Source organism: Pongo abelii, chromosome 12 (assembly GCF_028885655.2).
Source record: "Pongo abelii isolate AG06213 chromosome 12, NHGRI_mPonAbe1-v2.0_pri, whole genome shotgun sequence".
NCBI classification, from domain to species: domain Eukaryota; kingdom Metazoa; phylum Chordata; class Mammalia; order Primates; family Hominidae; genus Pongo; species Pongo abelii.
The window spans coordinates 63,610,377-63,631,671 of record NC_071997.2 but is presented as its reverse complement, the minus strand read 5'-3'; the positions used below and the strand labels follow the sequence as shown (position 1 = coordinate 63,631,671).

At 43.2% G+C, this 21,295-nt stretch overlaps 1 protein-coding gene across 2 annotated transcripts in view; it reads left to right on the top strand.

The window, feature by feature from the left end:
• Positions 1-1,493: 1,493 nt before the first annotated feature.
• The window catches only part of ARHGAP25 (Rho GTPase activating protein 25), a 92,512-nt gene continuing 72,710 nt past the window's right edge, over positions 1,494-21,295 (top strand). Inside the window, exon 1 of one of the 2 annotated variants that reach the window (XM_054545991.2) lies at positions 1,494-2,034. In XM_054545991.2, coding sequence (XP_054401966.1) covers positions 1,974-2,034 — 61 coding nt within the window. In that variant the 5' untranslated portion in view covers positions 1,494-1,973. 2 annotated transcript variants of the gene reach the window in all.

Here is a 21,295-nt window from a genome sequence, read left to right as displayed (position 1 = left end):
GTGTCCGACGCTGCTGATAGGCCCGTGAGATGAAGATGAAGCACCGACCTGTGAGTTTAGTGACAGGGAAGTCGTAGATATCCTTGATGAGAATATACTTTGTGGAGTCACCGGGGCAAAAACATCAACTAAGGGATTCGGGAGAGAATAAGAGGAGAAATATTTGCAAGTTAGACAATTCTTACTAAAGCTTGGTTCAGAAATGAAGGAGAGAAATGGGACTCTAGCCCAAGGGGGTGATGGCATCCAGAGAGATTTTTTATAGGGTAAAAAATAGTAAGTTTGAACGCTGACAGGAAGGATCAAAGAGAAAGAAGAAATTGATGATGCACTAGGGATGGGAGAGTGGTAACAGCCAGTTCACCCCCTGTACCAAGAATAAGGTCAGGGGTATAGCTTGCATTCAGGTAGGTGAGCAGATAGAGTGAGGGAAGCTTGCGGACATTCTCTAGCAGTTACATTGATTTTCTCAATGAAATGGGAACCCAGGTCGTCAGTAAGAGTAAGCAAGTGGCAGGTGAAGAAGAAAGTATGATGGAGTCATCTAGGAGAGTTGGAGAATGAATGGAGCAAGGTGTGCAGCTTAAAGGCTGGCTAGCAGTGACTGTTCTGAGCACTTTGTACTGGCTCTTCTACTAAAGTCTCACAACAGCCTATGAAGTAAGCCCTATTATTTGCCCCATCTACAGATAAGAATTGAAGCACAAAGTGGTCAAGAAACTTGTCCATAGTCCCACAGCAAAAAAGCCAGGATTTGACTACCAGTGATCTGTTTCCAGGGCCCAAATGCTTAATCACTAGGTTAGACTGACCCAGTTAAACATGAAAGCTTGCCACGGAACTGAACTAAATAGAATAGAATAAAGGTTGAGTTAATGTTTGTGGTGCAACCACTCTGTGTCAAGCTCTGCACTAGATTCCTTTGCAAAAACCCTTTGAGTTGTGGTTATTATCAACCCCATTTTACTGATGAGGACATTAAAGTCTGGAAAGATTCAGTTGCTTTTTTAAAAGTTGAAGGGCTAGCAAATGGAAACCCACACCATGTATACAGCCCACACACCCTGATTCTAAAGCCCACACCCTGTGTACAATGCCAAAGAACCCTTAGGATATGTGAGTGGGTCGACCTAGCTTAAGTTGATTCATTAAGCCAAATACATCAAAACCCTCCCTACATCAGGCTAAGATCACTTGCAAACTTTATCCTGAGCAGCTGGAGAGCTTGCGACATGGTCCTTACAGCAGGAAGAATTTAAAAGAAGATAACTTTGGGGGAATGCTTGTTGTTTTTCTGACCATTTTCGGATGCTTGATCCTTTAGGTGAGGAAGAGGAGAGCTTAGAGTTGAAGTAGATGAAGGGAGTTTGGACATTTTCTTTTAATTAAAACTGTAGCCTTTTATAACAGAAGCAACCATTCTGGTTTTTCAAGCATTTCTAAAAACCATTTTCTCAAGAAAGAGTGCTCATAATGTATCATCTTCACTGAACAGCCACCCACTTCCTCAAATGCAAGGAAGCAGACAGTTAAAACACACACACACACACACACACACACACACACACAAAACTGAGAGGCAGCAGTTGTTTATCACAACCTCAACTCAGTGAGGCCTGAGATTCTTTCGAAAAGGAGCTTTGCTTCCCATGACGCAGAGGGAAGTGTCAACTAGGATATTTCTGGTAAAACTGAAAGCAAGAAAAGCAGGGTGCTAGCCCCTGTGGGACTGAGGGTGGAGGCTGGGAGAGTTTGGGTGCCATCCTCCTGTGACAGATGGATGGACCTTTCATCTAAGAGAAAGGAGGAGACACGTTGGCAAATCAGCCTCAAGCCTAAGATTGCTTGTGAAGCAATCATAAGGAGGAACAAAAACAGACACAAAAACAGAGGGAAAGAGCGAAAAGACAAGAAGGGCGCAAACTGTGACAGACTCACCGCTTCACTAACTACTCACTTAAACTGGAAGCAAAATGTCCCTAAAATTGCCAAGGAACTGGGATTTCAACCTGAAAATGGAGGCTGTGAAAATAGGTATGGTTGGTGTCTTTTTGTTGCCTCTGTGATTCTTACGTATACTCGAGCACCATTTGCATGTTGGTCTGCAGGGAGCATAGTCTACTTAAAAATGGATCTCGCAGCAAATCTGAGTTTGAGGGACCATTCGCATTTAAATTGGTATGCCAGGTCCAAGTTGTAAAATGCTGGGAGGGGGTTCTCTTTCATTTGGACGAAACAGTGGGATGGAACTCCTTGGTGTGCAGGATCTGGGGTACTTCGGATGATTTAAGGCTACAGATTACACACAAAACTGTGAGTTTTTAGCATATTCCATTTCCTTCCTGTTTGGAAACTCATCCATATTTTGAATGGTTCTGAACAGGAGCGCAAAGGCTAGAGTCTTTTGAGGTGCTCAATCTGTAAGTAAATTCAATAGGTGCTCTGTTTTGTGAGCCCAGGAGTCAAGGTGTATTAAAAGGTGGTAGCAAAAGGTAGACAACAAAAACAAGACAGGAACATAAAAACGTACTAAAGTATAATAAAGACCTTACATAATAAAGATATAATTAAAGGAACAGAATGGGAGGGAATTCTTAGATGAGTTGGAAAAGAGATGTATTTTTTATTATTTTAAGGGAGACTGGCATATTTTCTGAGATAGTCTGGCCTTTAATCCATACCCTGTCCTTCTAATGATGACAGTGATACATTAAGTTTAATCTATATATTCGTTATGAAGTTCTTTGTATAGATTTCTTCTGTTGCTAAATTGGTCACAGTAATTCATGTCAGAGCAATCGGGCTGAAAACTATTGCCTACATTTATGTATCTCGCCCATACATGAGATAGATAACTTCCTTGATATTAGATATAGATAAGTATTAAGGTGTTTCTAACAGCTTGGAGGAATTTTGCTTGGAACAAGGTTTAGATTTGAACCTCTAATAGGGTTAAGTGTGCTCTAAAATAAGTGCTCCATTGAAAAGTCACAAGCGGAGAATTAATGATGTAGGCCTGAGAAAGGATTTGAAAGAAAACAGAGTAATCAGAGAAGCCATTTATCTTGATAACCAGGGGAGATTAGCGTTCCCTAATCAAGCTATGAATGATTGTATGCTGAGGACAGTTCAGAGAAAAAAGAGTGTTCATACCTCTTACATAAGCAAGAGATTTTCCTCCTAACTATCACTGATACAAATGTACTTGGCTAATGCTCAATCTATGTCATACAAATTATATGGTTCTGTTCCTTTGACAGTGTCCTGCTTCTACATAAATAAGGTCATTCTACCTTCTCTCCACCTATGTTTGAACACAGGTTATTAGGGTCTTACTCTCCTTTGGTTTAAAAAACAAGAAAGTTGAGACAATTAATAGTTAAATGATTTTTTTCACAGATATAGGAAATTACCACACTAGAGCTCAAGACTGCATATACTCAGGTCTGGGATTTGGTTGAGTGAATTTCATGATTTTTACCAATGTTTCTTAAAGCATGGTCCCATAGATAACCTATATCAGACTCACATCAAGTGCTGGCTAAAAATGCAGATTTCTGAGCACCATCCTTACAAAATCAGAATCTCTGGAGGAAGGCCCAGGATCCTGCATTTCAACAAGCACCCCCCACTTTCATCCTCACCCGAGGAAGAACTCCTGCTGTAGGTACTGTGGTCTGTGTTCACTAGCCCCAGCAGACAGTTATCACCCATTTAGCATAGAGCACAGTGCTTGTTCTTAACTGGGCACACAATAAATATTTGTTGGCTGAATGAATGCTTCAGCCAACAAAAACAAGCAGATGATGTTATTTAGTATTACTTAATGAAAAAATAATAATAAGGACATAATGAAATACAGAGGAGCCCTTGTCATTATCCATGCTATCTACAAGTTTGTCACCCTGAAGGACTGGACTACAGTAGGATGCCTTTATAAGTGTCACATGAACTAGAATTCAGATCATAAGCTAAGTCCTCTGATGAGGGAGAGCCCTTGACTCAGTCACAGGACTTCCAGTCCCCTCTCCAGCATCCTGTGTCCAGGTGTAACTGTGGGAACTGGCTTACCAATATATCAAAGAAACTTACCTCTATTGGGAAGACCTGTGGAACTGGGAGTTATGTCAGGAAAGGTGACAATCTGTGGTTTTAACGTTTTCTCAACCTAGATACCATTGACATTTTGGGTTGGATAGTTTTTTGTTGTGGGGCCTGTCCTGTGGATTATAGGATGTTTAGCAGAATCCTTGGCCTCTACCTACTAGGCGATGGTAACACCCCCCCTACCACTACTAGTTGTGACAAATAAAACTGTCTTTACATATAGCCAAGTGTTCCTTGGGGATGGCGGTGAGGGTAATATCTTCTCTAATTGAGAACTCCTGGAGTAGATGATCACCAAAAGGGTGGAATATAAGGTCACTTGGGACTAGAACCCAAATATTAACTCATGATTCACTCTCTAGCTCAATTTTTTGGAGGCTCTTATTGAGATCTGTCCTCAGGGAGCCAGGCCGTAGCTTAGGAAGGACACTAGAATGGGCACTTGGTGAAATAGCAAGACACTGACCGAGAATGTGACCCAGGAAAGGGGCCCTAGCTTTTTTTGATGAGCTGTGCTTCCAGTTTCCCCAGAATCTTGTGAGCTGGAGTGAAAGTGAAAGTCTCTGAGAGCAAGGGGAGGGACTCTCCACTGTACTTCCATCTCGGAGCTGAAGAGGGTCTTGCTGGATGGCAGACTCACCTGAGTCCACTACCATGAGTCTGACAGATTTTCATGCCGTGATGAAAAAAAAATCGCAGGCCTTCCTGCATCTGACCTATTGATCCTGGCAGGAATAGGGGTTGGAAGAAAAAGGAAAATGCAGAGCAAACAGTCTTGACTTGAGGTGGAGCCAAGAGCACACACTTCTTCCTTTGATCCTTTATCATTTTCAATTTTAGAATCATGACAGCCTTTCACTGCCTTCACGCAGTTACTCAAATATTTTGCTCGTTAATTTGTGTGCCTTTTTAACTGAATTGTCATCACTGGAGGACAGGTCCAGACTTTGTGGACCTCCAGTCCCAGGTTACAGGGCTTTCTTGAAAGAGTTACATGGCTTCCCAATGACCAGGCCAGTCTACTTGAGCACATTTTGTGCCTTATTTGAACACTGAAATGCTGGTTCCCCAGGTTGGAGAATCCTGAAACTATATAGCCCATGGTGAACTGATTTGTGTTTGTTTGATATTCAGCTTTCTGAACATTAGAAAGTGGTGAGTGCTTTCTTTACAATTCATTGCCAAACTTACTATATGCTAACCAGACTGGCCTGGGTTATGGACTGAATGTGGTCTGTTTGCTGTGCCCAAAGTCTTTTCTCTCCATGAGTAGCCTCTGGTCCCTGATAGATAAAGGTCCCCACACATGCAAGTAGAGTAGCTGCTAAAAATACAAAAAATTAGCTGGGCATGGTGGCAGGCACATGTAATCCCAGCTACTTGGGAGGCTAAGGCAGGAGAATTGCTTGAATCCAGGAGGCGGAGGTTGTAGTGAGCCACGATCATGCCACTGCACTCCAGCTTGGGCGACAGAGCAAGACTCTGTCTCAAGAAAAAAAAAAAAGGATATGAACACGGCCTTCCATAGACAGTGAACAGCTACACAAGGGAGCTGTTCCTTCCAGGGCCCACTCTATTTTTATGCAGAGGTTACATTGCTATTGGTTGTTTAAGTAAAAATGTCTGTCCATATGTTGCTGTTGACTTAACATTTAGGCATAAATTAAATTCTCTCCACGAAGTGCATGCTTCCTGCTGCCCAGGACAGCAGACTTCTGGCCATTTGAGGAAAAAGGACTGATGTCACCTCTGGGCCTTCTGCAGCAGCAGCAGAGTGGGAACCAACCTAAGTGGTGATGGGAAAACAGGACCTGGTTTTATATCCACTCATGCACAAAATTCCCCCGTACATGCCAGATGAGGTCAACTTAGGTTCTGTACTTTGTCTGAGACTGTGCACTTGGATTGGCAGAGGCTAGCTCGATGGTTCTTGGTGCCTATGTGTCTGAAACTAGGCCAGGGTTAAGATGCCCAATGGCCCTGGCGTGGGTATACATCACTATAAGTCACTTCATTAATGGTAGTGCTGCCATCTCCCTGTCTCACACCTCACAGTTATGAAGCATCTTCATGTAGCATCCAATGGGAGAACTCTATGGAGACTCCACCAGCTGCAATGTGGTCCTTTTGAGTAAGGCCCACTATGGGGGTGTTAGAAAGATGCTGGGACCAATTGAGAGAAGTAAGTTGATGAAAATGGTCCTATCACACACAAGGCAGCTTGAGGAAAGAATCTTGCATGAAGGTGCACCCCAGTCAAGTGGTCTGAACTTGTGTTAAGATACAAGAGATGGGAGGGAGTAAAGAGCAGAAGCAAAGTCCCACTGGTGGTCACAGCAACTGAGACCAAATAGTACCTGGAAGAGCATGACGGAGAGCCACAGCGAGGCACAGGCAGATTGTGGGGATTCTGTCACAGAGGATGGCATGGAAATTTTGTAGAGTCCCCAGACAGGAACTGAGATACAAAAGTTACAAAGAGAGAAAATAATTGACATTTCTTGTGTTATGCTTTACTCATCATCCTTTTTCTCTTTGAAAGCTTGTTTAAAAACCAAGTCACTTTGCAAAGAAAAAAAAAAATGATACCCATAGGTCTGGCAGACCTAGAATATAACTTTGTCTTCTTTGAGGGACTGCAGTGCTTCCTCATTTCTAGTAAGACAGGACTGCAACTTACTGTGTTCTCTTTGTCTTGGCTACCAGGAAGCTGAGCTAAATATGAAATATGAAGACAGTCCTGTAGGGCATACAGTTCAGTGGAGGCAGAGACAAGCAAACAACTGCAAAGCGGTGAGAGAGGTGCTGTGATGATGAGAACAGCTATGGGAGTCCCAGATGGTGCCTAAGAAGAATTCTGTCCCCACCACCCCTGTTCCCATCACTGCCATTCACCTTCTTTGAGATCCAGGTGCAGATGTTCTTGAGGGGGCCCCAGACTCGCTATCTTTCTCACAGTGATTTTCCTTTACATTGTGTCTACTTTTTTGGAGAAACAGAAGGCTTCATACTGTGTATAGACCCTCTGCATGAAGGAATTAAATGGAAAGTCTTTATGATCTGGCCCTGCTTACCTGCCCACCTCTCTCTTGCCACCTTCCCTTCTCCTGCTGCACACTGGAGACTTCAGCCACGTCCTCCCTTCTGTAGCTTCCAGCTCTTTCTCATCTGCCTGGAGCCCTCTCTCCATCTGGGTCTCCCTTACCACCACCAGTTCCTACCCATGCTTTGGTCACAGTGTAAACATCTTGTCCACGGGGAGTCTCTAGGTCTTCTGATCACTGGAGAGAGAGTATAATAATCCTTTCCCAGGCCATTTAAACAGAGAAGTTTACAGCTCTCAATACTATGGACTTCCTTTTAGATAAGAGCCATGAACATTTCTGAACATGCAGATATGAGTCAACCCCACAATCCTTTGCTTTTGAACAAAATGAGTTGTTCTTAATATGGTATGTAACACCAGCACTCTAGGCCCTCACTGGGGAGAATAACCTCAAATTGCCCAAAGAAAGGGGCTGAATTGTCCATTGACTCTTCTTGATAAAAATTGTGAAAGAAAGGAGGACGTGTGGTATAGGAAAGTGTGCATGAGCTTGGGACTCTGCTTTAAACAGTAGTGAATCTGGGGCAAGTTGCTTAGCTTCTACAAATGAGATAGTAACACATATGCTGAGAGGAAGAAAATATTTCATGCATATGACATATGTTGGGTGCTTAGCAAACATCTGTTTCCTTTCTTTATAGACAGTCTCATTTCCAACCTCAGATCAGACTAGAAGCTGTACTTGGATTACATTATCTTGCTACCCTCGCAGAACAGGGCTCACTGAGTTGTCTTTTAATGTTATATCTTCAGTTTATAGCTTTCCTGCAAGTAATGATTTCATGAAATCTGCTCCTAATTGTACTGGAAAAATGAGAATGAAGAATGGAGAACGCCAGCGACTTCTATGTATAACTCTATGTGAGAAAGTTGCTTGGGAATTCAGTGCTCAGAAAATAACTTTGTCTTCTTTGAGGGACTGCAGTGCTTCCTCCTTTCTAGTAAGACAGGAGTGCAACTTATTGTGTTCTCCTCTTTGTCTTGGCTGCCAGGAAGCAGAGCTAAATTTGAAGCTGAGTCACAACTTCTAACGCCCATTTGATTAGCATACTTTTAGTCTTTGTCTTTAATCAGAGTTTATGTGTTCATTGCAAATAATTTCCATACTTAAAAAAAATGTTATTATTTAAAAATACAGATGGGGGAGTCTCACTATGTTGCCGTGGCTGGTCTCGAACTCCTGGGCCCAAGCAGTCCTCCTGCCTCAGTCTCCCAAAGTGCTGGGATCACATGCATGAGCCACCACACTCAGCTTCAGATATCCTACTTTTTAGTAGTGACTGATCATTGCAATTTATCTAAGAAAGATTCAAGGAATATTAAAATGTTGAAAGTTATTTCTATTAGTTCATAAAGTAAAACGCAATTCCATGACCACTCATATTCTTTACCTAGAGTTACATAAAATTATGCAATCTTCAGTACATTCAGACCAGTCATTTCATTTCATTCACTCATTGAGTCACTCATCATAAAACATGTATTTGCTCACTTGTATGTGATAGGTACTTAAGCAGCATTGCCCTGCTGTGCCTCTCATGCTGCAAGCACCCCTCACCACCTCTCCACATTTCTAAAAGTGATGCTCAACTTTGCTACCACCATCTATTCTCCTTAAGCTGTGACTGACTAAGGTGACAGCTGCCGCACTCTCTCCTTTCCACGCCGTACTATCCATCCACCCCCAAAACATGCACACATGGATCTCAGCTCCGGATGGGGCTGCGATACCCCACTGCTGGAATTTTGGCCTATGGTGGCTGAAAAATTTGCTTCCTTGTTGGTTTGGAGTTTCAAAGTGAAAGAGGAAGCAGTAAGATATAGAGTTCCTGAGTCTGATGTGAATACTTTTTAATATTTTAAAATAATTTTATAAAGTTTACAAAAAGAATTTTCTGACAAAGTGTAAACTAACCATAATGGAATGAGCCAGCTATCATACAGTGGTTAAAAAGCTGGCTTTGGGGCCAGAATGCCTGAATTTGAATCCCAGTATCATCAGTCAGTCACTGTGTGACGTTGGTCCTCAGGTTTTCCAACTGTAAAATGAGTGCAATCCTAGTGCTAACTCATGCAGTTATTGTGAGGATAAGAGAAGATGATCTATGTCAAACTTTAGCATAAGAACTGGTATCTAGTAAGTGCTTCATAAACACTAGTAATTATCATTATTGTCATGGACATTAACTATAATGGAAATCTAATATCAGCTCCTTTGAATCAAGTCATTGGTGAAAACCACAGCCAGCAGTGCCAGGGTTTTGTTTGTCTTAATTAGGTTTAGTTCTTCATTCTTTTCTTTAGACATATGGTCTTTACAACATCTGCAGATATCTCCTTTCCTGCCCAGTATCTGTTCCTGGCTCACAGCACACATGCTGATCTGCAGTTGACTGGTCATGTTCTGTTTCTTACTCTTTATGCTTCCAAATGCCATATATTCACTTCCTTCTCAATTTGCATGAATTGTGTCAATTTTGTCTGCATGGCTATTCTTGTTTTCTTCCTTTTCGCTTTGTTTTGTTTGTCTATTTTTGCCAGTTATTTTCCAAATAAGTAAAATGCCTGAGTTGTGACTTTCTAATAAGGATAATGATAGCTTCTGGTAAGTTTCCTGCAGAATTCCTGCTGTAGAAATGTCATTGTCTCTGTGCTATGACAGGAGCAGTTCCTCAAACTTTCCTTGCTTTGGGTAGGCAAAGAGTGACTCTGGGTTGTTTGCTCCGTGGAAGATCCCCCTCCATGACTTACTGCTTCCTCCTCCAGAGCTGCCGACCATCTCCTACTGTCATGCGTACCTCTGGCCACTGAAGTGAGGTTGGAAGTTGTTAGTTTGGGCTTCAGGGGCTCAGTGTTTAACTGCTTGTGATCACTTACATGGGGGTTACAGCAGTGGCAGAACAGTTTTTCCTATTAGCTGTGTCCTGTACCTGGCCTACCATTCTCTTTCAGATCATTATTTGTAGATATAATTGTGGGGGAAGAGCAGGACCTTCAAAATGAGGCTCCCGCCTTTCTTGTCCTCAATTCTGCTGTTGGTACTCAAAGATTCTTGCACATGCATTCTTCCCCTTTGACTGTCATTCTGCATTTGATTCCATGCACCTGGTCATTCAGAAGTCAGAAATCCACTTTATTAGTGGGTGAGGAATCTCCTTATACAGGCATCTCAGAGTAAAGATGATAGCAGATGTAGAGTTGTCACTTCCAGTCCATTCTCAGCCCAGCCCTTGTGCTCTGTCCTGAGACCAACCTGTTTGATCTTGATTTTGGCACTGATCTTCTTCCTGTGAGCGTTCCTCATTCTCTTTTCCAGGTAGAGTGACAGCTGGCCTGATTTGTCTGGGACTCAGGGGGCTCATGGGACATGGAACTCAGTGTGAAAACCAGGAAAGTAACCCTAGAATCAGGTCGCTAGGCCCAGGGAAACAAAGCTGTAATTGTGATAGGTGCTCTGTATGTTTCTTGAATTGAATTTCCTGAGAAGCCACACAATTTATGGCAAAAATTGATTTAGGAGAAAATATCTTTAAACCTGGAGTCATTATTCTTTCTTTTTAGTACTCATGGTTAGAAATCCTTCCAAATTCATTTTTCAGCCTCCTTGAAACTGTCATGCTAGCTTCCTCCATCTGTTTTTATGAAATCTTTTAGTCTTGCTTACATTTTCTCCAGAAAGATCAGGAGCCACATCTGTCAGTGTATTGCAAGGTACTTCTTTCTAAAATCACACAAAAATTCCTACCTTTGTGGGTCCTATATCTGGCCCCTAAGTTTGCTATTCTGCTTTCTGGATATATATATATATTTTTACCAACTCTACCTCTCCCTCTCCAGGACCAGGTCCACCACCCAGCTCATCCTGGGAAGGCTTCCTGAATTACCCAGGTACAATTAGTCCTTCTCCCTTCCGCAAGATTGTACCATTTTGCTCATTTTTCTTCTATTCTGATTGACACATATTTATTGGACATCTACTATGTGCTGGACACTTTACTAGGCTCAGAATGTAAGAAGATGAAAAAGATTAAGATTCTGACAGTCATTAGAGACACTCTGAGGAAGCGGGGCTCTCCCACTAAAGGGAATTAGACATATGCAGCGTGACTGTGACTGTGACATTTAAAAAGCTGACACAGAGTTTGTTCTGTAACAAAAGATTTTCTTGCCCCACTTAAGCCATAGCCCCTAGATATCTACAAGGGGCAAGTTTTTACATGTTCATTCAAGTCTATATGCTCCTTCCAAAAAGCCACAAATCAAGCTTCTAATCCCACATTGTTATTCTGATTTAGAGCCAGTAGAGAGTGCCCGCGGACAATGCAGTTGCATTTCCACCAATAAATGTGGCCCATTTTCATTATTTCTCCCCAGAAAACCCTGGATTTAACCAGTTTTCTGGCCAGCACAAAATTATCCCAATCTCGTTCTTCTGTGGGCTGAAATGCCCAGCATGGTAATGAAAGTGATTGATAATGTAGCCAACTTCGTGTCTTCACAGATAAAAAGTAAGATTCCAGATAAAAATCATTTCCTGAAAGAAAAACAAAAAAGGACACTTGACTTAACTACGAAGCCATACCTGAATGTAGTAGGCAGTCTTTGAGAATGAGGCCCCTAAAGGCAGATGAGCCTGGGTTTGATTTCCAGCTCAACCTTTTCTCACTTCTTTGACTTTGGGCAAGTCACTTTAATGTCTCTGTGTCTCAGTTTTCTCATCTGAAAAATGGGGCCGGTAGTTCCACCTCCTTTGCAGAGCTGTTAGATAGTACTTCCTCCAACCAGCTCAGCCACTTGTAGTCATAAATAAACCATGTCACCTCCTACAATTGTACCACCTCTGAAATCTCACTTTCAGACTTCCCACTCTGTGCCTACCACATCCTATGTGCCCAGCTCACTCACTCCAGCAATTCTCTGACATTACCTCAGTGAGCCACCATTCCATTGGTCCCACCATTTTTTCACTATCAGTCACCTCACTAGGTCCTCCTTACCACAGATTCATAACTAGCATTAAGTCTACTACTGAACATGCACCCTTAAATTCTCTGGCCATTTTTCCTCACCATAACCCCTAACCCTATTTAAACCCAATAATCCACCTTCTTAGTGCCTGTAACTGGACAGCTGAACATCACTGGAGAAGATCACCCCTGAGCTGCCTGGATTCACTTTGAGTTTATGACCAGTCATTTGAGGTGGGCACTCAACAGAACCAGACAAACTTACTACACCTACTGTCTTAGTCCACTAGTGCTGCTGTAACTAAATACCTGAGACTGGATAATTTATATGGAACAGACATTTATTTATTACAGTTCTGGAGGCTGGCAAGTCCAAGATCAAGGTGCTTTCAATATCCGTGTCTGGTGAAGGCTCATTCCTTGTAGATGATGCTGTCTCCGTGGTCTCACATGGCAGAAAGGGATGGGAGGGTGAAAGGGAGGAGTGCCGTGACCTCACATGATGGAAGAGCAGAAGAGGGTGAACCCACTCCTTCAAGCCCTTTTATGAGCATCCTAATACCATCCATCAGAGCAGAGCTGTCATGACCTAATCACCTCCCAAGGGCCATACCTCTTAACACTGTTGCATTGGAGATGAAGTTTCAACATGAATTTTGGAGGGGACACCATCATTTAAACTATAGCACGTACCTAGTAAATTCACTTTCATTTTCCCCAAAACTTTTACGCCTACTTTTTAATTTTCTCCTCAAGGCCTTAACACTTCCTTCTGCCATCACTCTCACTGATAACATTCATAGAGAAAAATATGTACAACTAAGTGAGAATTACTCAATTTTCCTACCACCAAAAGTTTTCGTCTACCTACATCTTTATCTCCAGTGCTGCCCGTAGGCCTGGACAACAGGGGCCTCCATTGGAGACATGTATTTTAGAGGGTCCTGCTCTTTTCTTGCTCCATCTGTAAGCCTTCCTCCTCACAGAGCAAGGAGTCTGATCAAGAGGACATGCCCACCTAGACCCTGTGCCCTGCCTGCCTTCTAGACCATCCGAGATTGTGAAATTCCCTACGCAGATGGCCAGGAGCTGCAGGAATGTTTTCCTAAGTCCTCCCAGTGGTTTTTCTGCGGACGATTGATTGCAGAGAGTCCCAGAACAAAGTTTGGATGTCTAGGCTGGGGTGTCCACATTCATGTGTGTGAGGCCTCTGACTATGAAAAATGGAACAGGAGATGGAGGGAGAAGGGGCATGGGTTTAAAGACAGGGACCCCCCCCAGGGCCAGGCACGGTGGCTCACGCTTGTAATCCCAGCACTTTGGGAGGCCGAGGTAGGCGGATCACCTGAGGTTGGGAGTTCGAGACCAGACTGACCAACATGGAGAAACCCCGTCTCTACTAAAAATACAAAAAATTAGCTGGGTGTAGTGACGCATGCCTGTAATCCCACCTACTCGGGAGGCTGAGGCAGGAGAATCGCTTGAACCCGGGAGGTGGAGGTTGTGATGAGCCGAGATTGGGCCACTGTACTCCAGCCCAGGCAACAAGAGCGAAACTCCATCTCAAAAAAAAAAAAAAAAAAAAAAAAGGCAGGTACCCCCATGTATCTTCTTGACACAGGCTTTCAAATGTAAGTGAGAGACCTGATTCCTTCTCACTCATCAGTCAGCCCAGTTAAGCATGTGTCCTCGTCTTACTCAACTGTCCTGCAGCATTTGACACAATCAGGCATTTTCTCCTTGAAAAAAAATTTTTTAGACTTCCTTGACACTGTGCCCCCTGCCTTTCCCTTACCTCATTAGTTACTCTTTCTGAGTCTGCTTTCATGAAGTCTCCTTCTCTACCAGATCTCTTAACAATGAAGTGTCCCAAGCAGGACTGGCCACATCATTCGTGGAGCCTAGTACAAAATGAAAATGTGGGGTCCCTTGATCAAAAATTATTAAGAATTTCAACATAGTGACAGCAAAGCATTAAACCAAGTGCAGGGACCATCCAAGCATGGAGCTCTGTATGACTGTACAGGTTTTCTGTGAAGCTGGCTCTGGTCCCAGGGCTCAGTCCCCCTGTCGTCTTCTGTTTATCCAACCTTAAAACCTTTAAAGCCCTTTCCATGGCTTTAAGTCCTACCTTAACTTTCATACATTGGCTCCAACTTCTCTTCTGGGTTCTGGATGGCCCCACATCTCCCCCTGAAGATCTTACAGGCTTCCCTCCCCCAGTGTGTCCAACACAGAATTCTGAATCTTCCCTTTTCCCACCCCTCCACACCCAGTTCACCTGCCCTTTGCAAAAGGCTCTACTATTCACCGAGTTGCTCAGGCTAAAAACCTAGAGTCATCTTCATTCATGTTTTCCCCTTCCACTCCAGATCTAATCCACCAGAAAAGACTTTTGGATTCACCACCAATTTATGTCCTTAATCTGACTATTTCCATTATCTCCAATGCTGTAAACACTACCATTTCTTGCCTAGTCTAGGAAATAGTTAGCTGATTTGGCTTCTTGCCTCCACTCTTGTCCTGGACCATGTATTTTCTGCACGGTGGCCAGACTCGACATCTTTTAAAAGTGGAAATCAAATGTGTCAGTTCCTCATTAAAATTTTCAGTATACTTAGGATTAAATTCAAACTCATGATCTCTGCCCATGGGATCAGGCCCCTTCCCCTCTCTCTCCTCCCACCTGTAGTCCTCTGCTCCTCCCACACTGTGTCCCAGCCACACCCTCCTTCTATTAACAGTTTTCTGAACATCCAGTGCTCATAGCCACCATCTCAAGGCCTGTCTGCTGTTCTCCCTGAAATGTGCTTCCCAGATCTTACCATGGCCTTTCCTCCACTCCAGCCAGTTTTAGTTCAAATATTATCTCTTCAAAGAGGTCTTTCCTGACCCTAGCATCTAGTATAACTAGCTATAATTAGCCCCTGCAAATCCAATCTCTCTTTATCCCATTATCTTACATTTTTTCTTTATACTGTTATTTGTGCCTGAAACAATCTCATTCCTTTGCATGTTTGCACGAGATCATAAGCTTCTGAAGGCAGGGCTTTGCCTGTTTCATGCACTTTTAGATAGTCACTGCCAAGAACAGTTTCTGGCACATTACAGGTATCAAAGAGATTTTTGTGGAATAGTCTGTGGCCTGTTAACTTTTCTGCAGCCCAGTGAAATTAAGTAAGTTAAAATGAGTCTGAAGCTTTTTTTTTTTTTTCCTGTCCTTATTAGTGATTGAACAACAGTTTGGTCCAGAGAGAGATATTTCTGACTTTCTTATGGAGAGGGAAGTGGGGCTTTTGGTTTCTGAAGCTAATTTGGAACAGCATGTGGGTGACTGGGCATTTAGCTATCCCTAAGGGCGGTCAGGGCTTAAGTCATTAAGGCTTAGACTGCTGAACAGAGCTACAAGGGGTATGTCTTGCTCCTATAATCAAAGTCTTCTTGATGATTGAAATTCAAGTGTGGGCAGAGAAATCCTTCAGACTTGGGGCCCTGGGAAAAGCAGCCCTACTCAGGAATCCAAACATGAGAATTAAACCTCAGTTTTGTAGTATGGGCGGTTAGGTTTAGTGGGTAACTGTGATTAGAGGCGAGGATAGGGAAGGGAGAGGAAGAAAGAAAGACAGAGAAGCTTAGAGAGAGAGGGAGAGAGACACCAGCATCCAGGGGTGAGGGAGAGGCAGATGGAAGGAAGAAGGAGGAAGAACAAGTGGAGGATGGACGTGGGTGGAAGAGAGGACCAATTACATTGAGCCCTATGCTTAGAAGGGCTCCACACTGAATTTGATGTTTTGTTGTGACCATCCTAAAATTCTTAATGATTTTTGAACAAGGTGCTCTACATTTTCATTTTGCACTGGGCTCTGCAAATTATGTAGCTGACTGACATTCTGCCACCTTGTATCCCAGGAACTAGGTCATCTTTGAGCCATCCCTTGGCCTCATGACCTCCCCCTTCCCCAACTGACTGCACCGTCAGTCCTGTCCACCTACTACCTAGATCTCACATTCATCCACTTCTCTTATCTCCCTTCCAAGCCTAGATTCCACTGTAAGCCTCTTCACCATTTCCCATCTTGCAGTTTTCATGGCCTTTAATTGATTCTCTGTGAGCACCCCAGTGCTTCCGAGTGTCGATAGTTTCGTCGATCAGAGCAGTCACCCTGAGGCTAAAGGGAATCATGCAAAGGCAGCCTCAGTGCTTGAGATGAACATTCTCCACTCCTCCATTAAGTTAGTGGTTACCAAACGTGGCTGTCCTGGGGAGGTTTAAAAAAATTCACCTGCCCAGGTTCCACTCCAGAGACACGGATTTAAGTAACAAGGGTTGTGGTCTAGGTATTCGAACTTTTCTAAGCTCCCAAGTGACTGGATATGCAGCAAAGTTTGTGATCTGCACCTTAAGTGTTGCTAAGACCCAGAGCCACAGCACAATGGCAACACATTCCCAAAATGTTTGCAATTGTGTTACTTTATCATAATGGTTTTGAGTTTTGCAAAATTTTCTTCTCTAAAAGTATACATTAAAACATTATTTAATATTCCAGAGTACAGCTTTGAGTAACCTGGCCCTTTTTTAAATTTTATTTTTTAAAGAGGCAGGGTCTTGCTCTGTCGCCCAGGCTGGAGTACAGCTGTGTGATCACAGCTCACTGCAGCCTCAACATCCTGGGCTCAAACAATCCTCCCACCCCAGCCTCCCAAGTAGCTGGGACCACAGGCGTGCACCGCCATGCCCGGCTGATTTTTTTTTTTTTTCTGTAGAGATGAAGTCTCGCTATATTGCCCAGCTGGTCTTGGACTCCGGACCCCAAGTGATTCTCCCACCTTGGCCTCCCCAAGTGGTGGGATGACAGACATGAGCCACTGCGCCCAGTCCCACGATGCCACTTTTTTTTTTTTTTGAGACGGAGTTTCACTCTTGTCACCCAGGCTGGAGTGCAATGACGTGATCTCGGCTCACTGCAACCTCTGCCTCCCTGGTTCAAGCGATTCTCCTGCTTCAGCCTCCCAAGTAGCTGGGACTGCAGGCACCTGTCACCATGCTCTGCTAATTTTTGTATTTTTAGTAGAGACTGGGTTTTGCTATGACGGCCAGGCTGCTCTCAAACTCCTGACCTCAGGTGATCCTCAAGCCTCGGCCTCCCAAAGTGCTGAGATTGTAGGCACGAGCCACTGCACCCAGCCGAGCAGTTTTTAATTTTTGGAAAATATGTACCTCCACTGTGAGAGGCATCTGTGTGTGTGTGTTGTGGTTTGAGTGCCCTGAATTAGTTAAAGGCATTCCTTCTTCTCTGAGGTTCCCTGCAGACCTGACTGTCTGTGATTCTGCAGATGTCAGGGCTGTACAGAAGAGGGTGGAGGCCAGGCCGGCCCCAGCTCCTGCTCACACAGGGAATTAGTGTCAGAATTGACGTGTTAAGGGGTTACTGAAACCAAAGGTGAAAGCTTTTTGCTTATAATGTGAGTAGTGAGGAGGAGGCACTAATAATAGTTATTAATGCCACTTGTCAACAAGCCCCTGGAAAATAGGACAATACCTCCTTTCTCTCCCAGCAAGTCCAGCTGACATTTATTTCACCCGCTTTAAGCATGCATTACCTGTGGAGTATCCTAGAAGGACTTGTTTTTGGAATAACATTGCAGACTCCAAAAATTGTTTACCGTTTCTGACTCTTTCAATGTCTTTCACTTGTACACAGTGTCTCATTCCATCCTAAGAGGGGTTAAAGGATGCTCATCCTCACGCTGAGCCCAGGGAGGGTGCAGGACTTGCTCACCCACCCAGCCAATGGGGGGTGCTGGCCTAATCCCAGGCAGTATTCTCACTCCCAACCGAAACCTATTGTTGGTCCACTAGCGACTTTGGATAGAAATCAGAGGAGAATAGGAAGGGCCAGGAAAAACTCAGGCATGTAAAACATGGAACCACTTTTAAGGGTGGAAAGCTAAGGTGGGGATACACAGCATGTATAAATACAACTAAAGATCCATGGGCATTTGGCACATTTTAGAGGACAGTAAGACTCTTACTATCCTCCAGTTAGCAGTAGATTTCCTCCTATTCTCACACCTGCCCTTGCCATTTTCCCTTTCTGTTCCAAACGACTTCAGAATGGCTTACAATTACACCCAGCTAACATCTGTATCAGGTTTATATTCAGTGTCTTTCCCTTTGTGTCCATGTATTAGCTTCAGTAAGCCCAAAACCCTCTAGAAATTGTATGAAAAATTACATGCCTATAGGCAGATTCTCAAAGGGGCCTGTAATCTCACAAAGGTTAAAACCATTGCTTTATGTTTCCAAGTACAGAAAAGCTCCTCATTAAGTAATCCTGTAATAATTAGTCTTCCTGGTCTGGACCAATCCAAGAGCGACAGCTAACCGGGAAAATCCTAGAATGGCCTGCTGAAGGCTGGTCCTGGCCAGCCACAGGCCTGCATCCTGTTCATTGCGAGGTGTAAACTGACTCTGGGAGTGGCCACTAGATGGCGGCAAACTCAGCCAAGTTTGGCATGGGCTTCCGTTGGCGCTACCCACTGGCAAGCTGTGCAGGTTCCTGGCATCCATTTCATTAGCTTCAAAATAACGCGACCACGAATAGTTGATTGAATTTTAGACCCCACGTAAAATTCTTCTGGACCCCACTTATTGTGTTGGGGCAGGGATTTACTGTTCTTTCAATTCACTTGGTCTTTAAAGCATAGAGGGCAGGCAGCAAAATTACCCTCCACGTCCTGACATCTCTAAGGGAATAAAGCTTGGGACTGCTATAAATAAGGAAAACTTGTTAAAGTTCATGAAATCAACTATGGAAATTGTGGAACATAAGTCATGGTTCCATTTGTTTTATAGAAGTGTAAAAAATGAAATCTGTTCTTCAAGATAGAAAAAAAAGAGAAATATTATGAATTCTATTTAAAGGAGACACCTGCCATTTCTGTTTCCAAGTTCCCCGGGGCCCACAACCTTTTATTTGATAGTAGGTCTCCAGAGGAGCGGTGGCATTATTGGTATCTTACAGATAAATGTAATGGGCCTCCTTAGGGCTGTTTCCCAACTCCACCTTTCTAAGGGCTCCTGACCCAGTCTCCAAGGATGGTCACTGGCTTGAACTTTGGCTTGAACATTCCCCCTTGGACATAGCCAACTGGAGTGGAATGAACAGCTGACTCAAGCTGTGTCTATCTCATTTCTCCTCAGTCTGAGGTTCACAGAGAATGGGCATTTGTAAGTGAGTCCTGGAAATCAGAGGGCACTAAGAGGAAGGCCTTTGAACTCTGTTGAGAACTCAAAACCTGCAAAATGTGCCTTGATTTCTACTCTTCCTGAGCCATGATTTCCAACCCCCCCAAATTTCCCTAGATTTTGTGAAATAATATACTATGCTTTAAAAATTATACACACATAAATATTATATACATAGTATATATACAAAGAGAGAGAGAGAGAGAAAGAGAGAGAGATATATATATCAGGGATTCCCAATCTCATCACTATTTTGATCCAGATAATTCAAATAATTCTTTATTGTTGGGGGCCATCCTATGCATTGTAGGGTAGTCCCTGGACTTTACCCACTTGATGACAGCATCAATCCTCCCGGTTATGACAACCAAAAATACCTCCAGACATACCCAAATGTCCACTTGGGGTGGATGGGTGGGTGATAAAACCACCCCCCAGTTGAGAACTATTAGCTATCTATCCTTCTATTTATCTGTATCTAGATTAAACCAACTTGATTTGGTATCTGTTTCTTGCAACCAAGATATTAACTAAGACAGTGGGAAAATAAAGACGTAGAGAAATTATCTGAAATGCTCATATAGTAACACAGCAAGTTACTGTATGGCGGAATCAAGACTAGATCCCAGAGCTCCTGAACATTAGTGGGCTTTCTGCTACTTTCCACAAGAGAACTCCTGTGCAGGGTCTTTAACCACACCAACTTGCCCAGCATCTTGCTTTCCTTTGTATTAAAACCCAGTACTACTTGAATTATGGAAGGAAACACTCCTGGCTACATTTTCTTATTTGTTCGGGTCACCAAAATAAATAATGTGGGTGGGGATCATGGTAGGGCTTTCTTCACAGGAAGTTGAAGCAGTGTGGGCTTGTTGCCAGGCGTGGCATCGCATGGCTTTCCCTAGCACCTGTGAAAAGAGCAAAGCTAAATGAAAGGGTGCTATCAGTCCACTCTGAAATGTTACTCCCAGATCACTGGGGTAGATTTAGCTTGATGTTGCTCTTGAATGTAGTCTTTCCCACATTCTCATGTTTTTTCAGGTTACTTACCTCAACAAGTCGCTGTAGAATAGTAAATATCACTTTATTTTTTTCATTCAGAACTTCAGAACTTGCATTATCTGTGGAAACATTTGAAGGTCAGGAGGAGGTGAGAATGTCAGCTCTGTGTAACAAATGTGCAATAAATGTGAGCAAATGAAAACAATGTTTTTAAATGGTCATTCGGTAAGACTTTTTTTTTTTTTTTTTTTTTTTTTTTGAGATGGAGTCTCGCTCTGTCACCCAGGCTGGAGTGCAGTGGCCCAATCTCAGCTCACTGCAAGCTCTGCCTCCCAGGTTCACGTCATTCTCCTGCCTCAGCCTCCCAAGCAGCTGGGACTACAGGCGCCCGCCACCATGCCCAGCTAATTTTTTTGTATTTTTAGTAGAGACAGGGTTTCACCATGTTAGCCAGGATGGTCTCGATCTCCTGACCATTTTGAACTGTAATTAGATGGGTTTTGTTAAATACATACAGCCACGTAACAACCACCACAATCAAGAGTTCCATCACTGTAAAAAATTTCCTCCTCTCATCTGTTTCTAGTCAGCCCCTCTCATTCAGTCCAAACCTTGGACAACCACTCATCTGTTATCTGTTTCTATGCTTTTGCTCTTTTCAAAATGTCATATAAATGAAACGATAATGTGTGTTTTTTGAAGCCTGGTTGCTTTTATTCAGCACAATGCATTTGAGATTCATCCATGTTATTACTTGTATAGATAGTTTTGTCCTTTTTATTGTTGAGTGGTATTCTATTGTATGAATGTATCTATTCATCACCTGAAAGATATTGGGATTGTCTCTAACTTTTAGACATTACG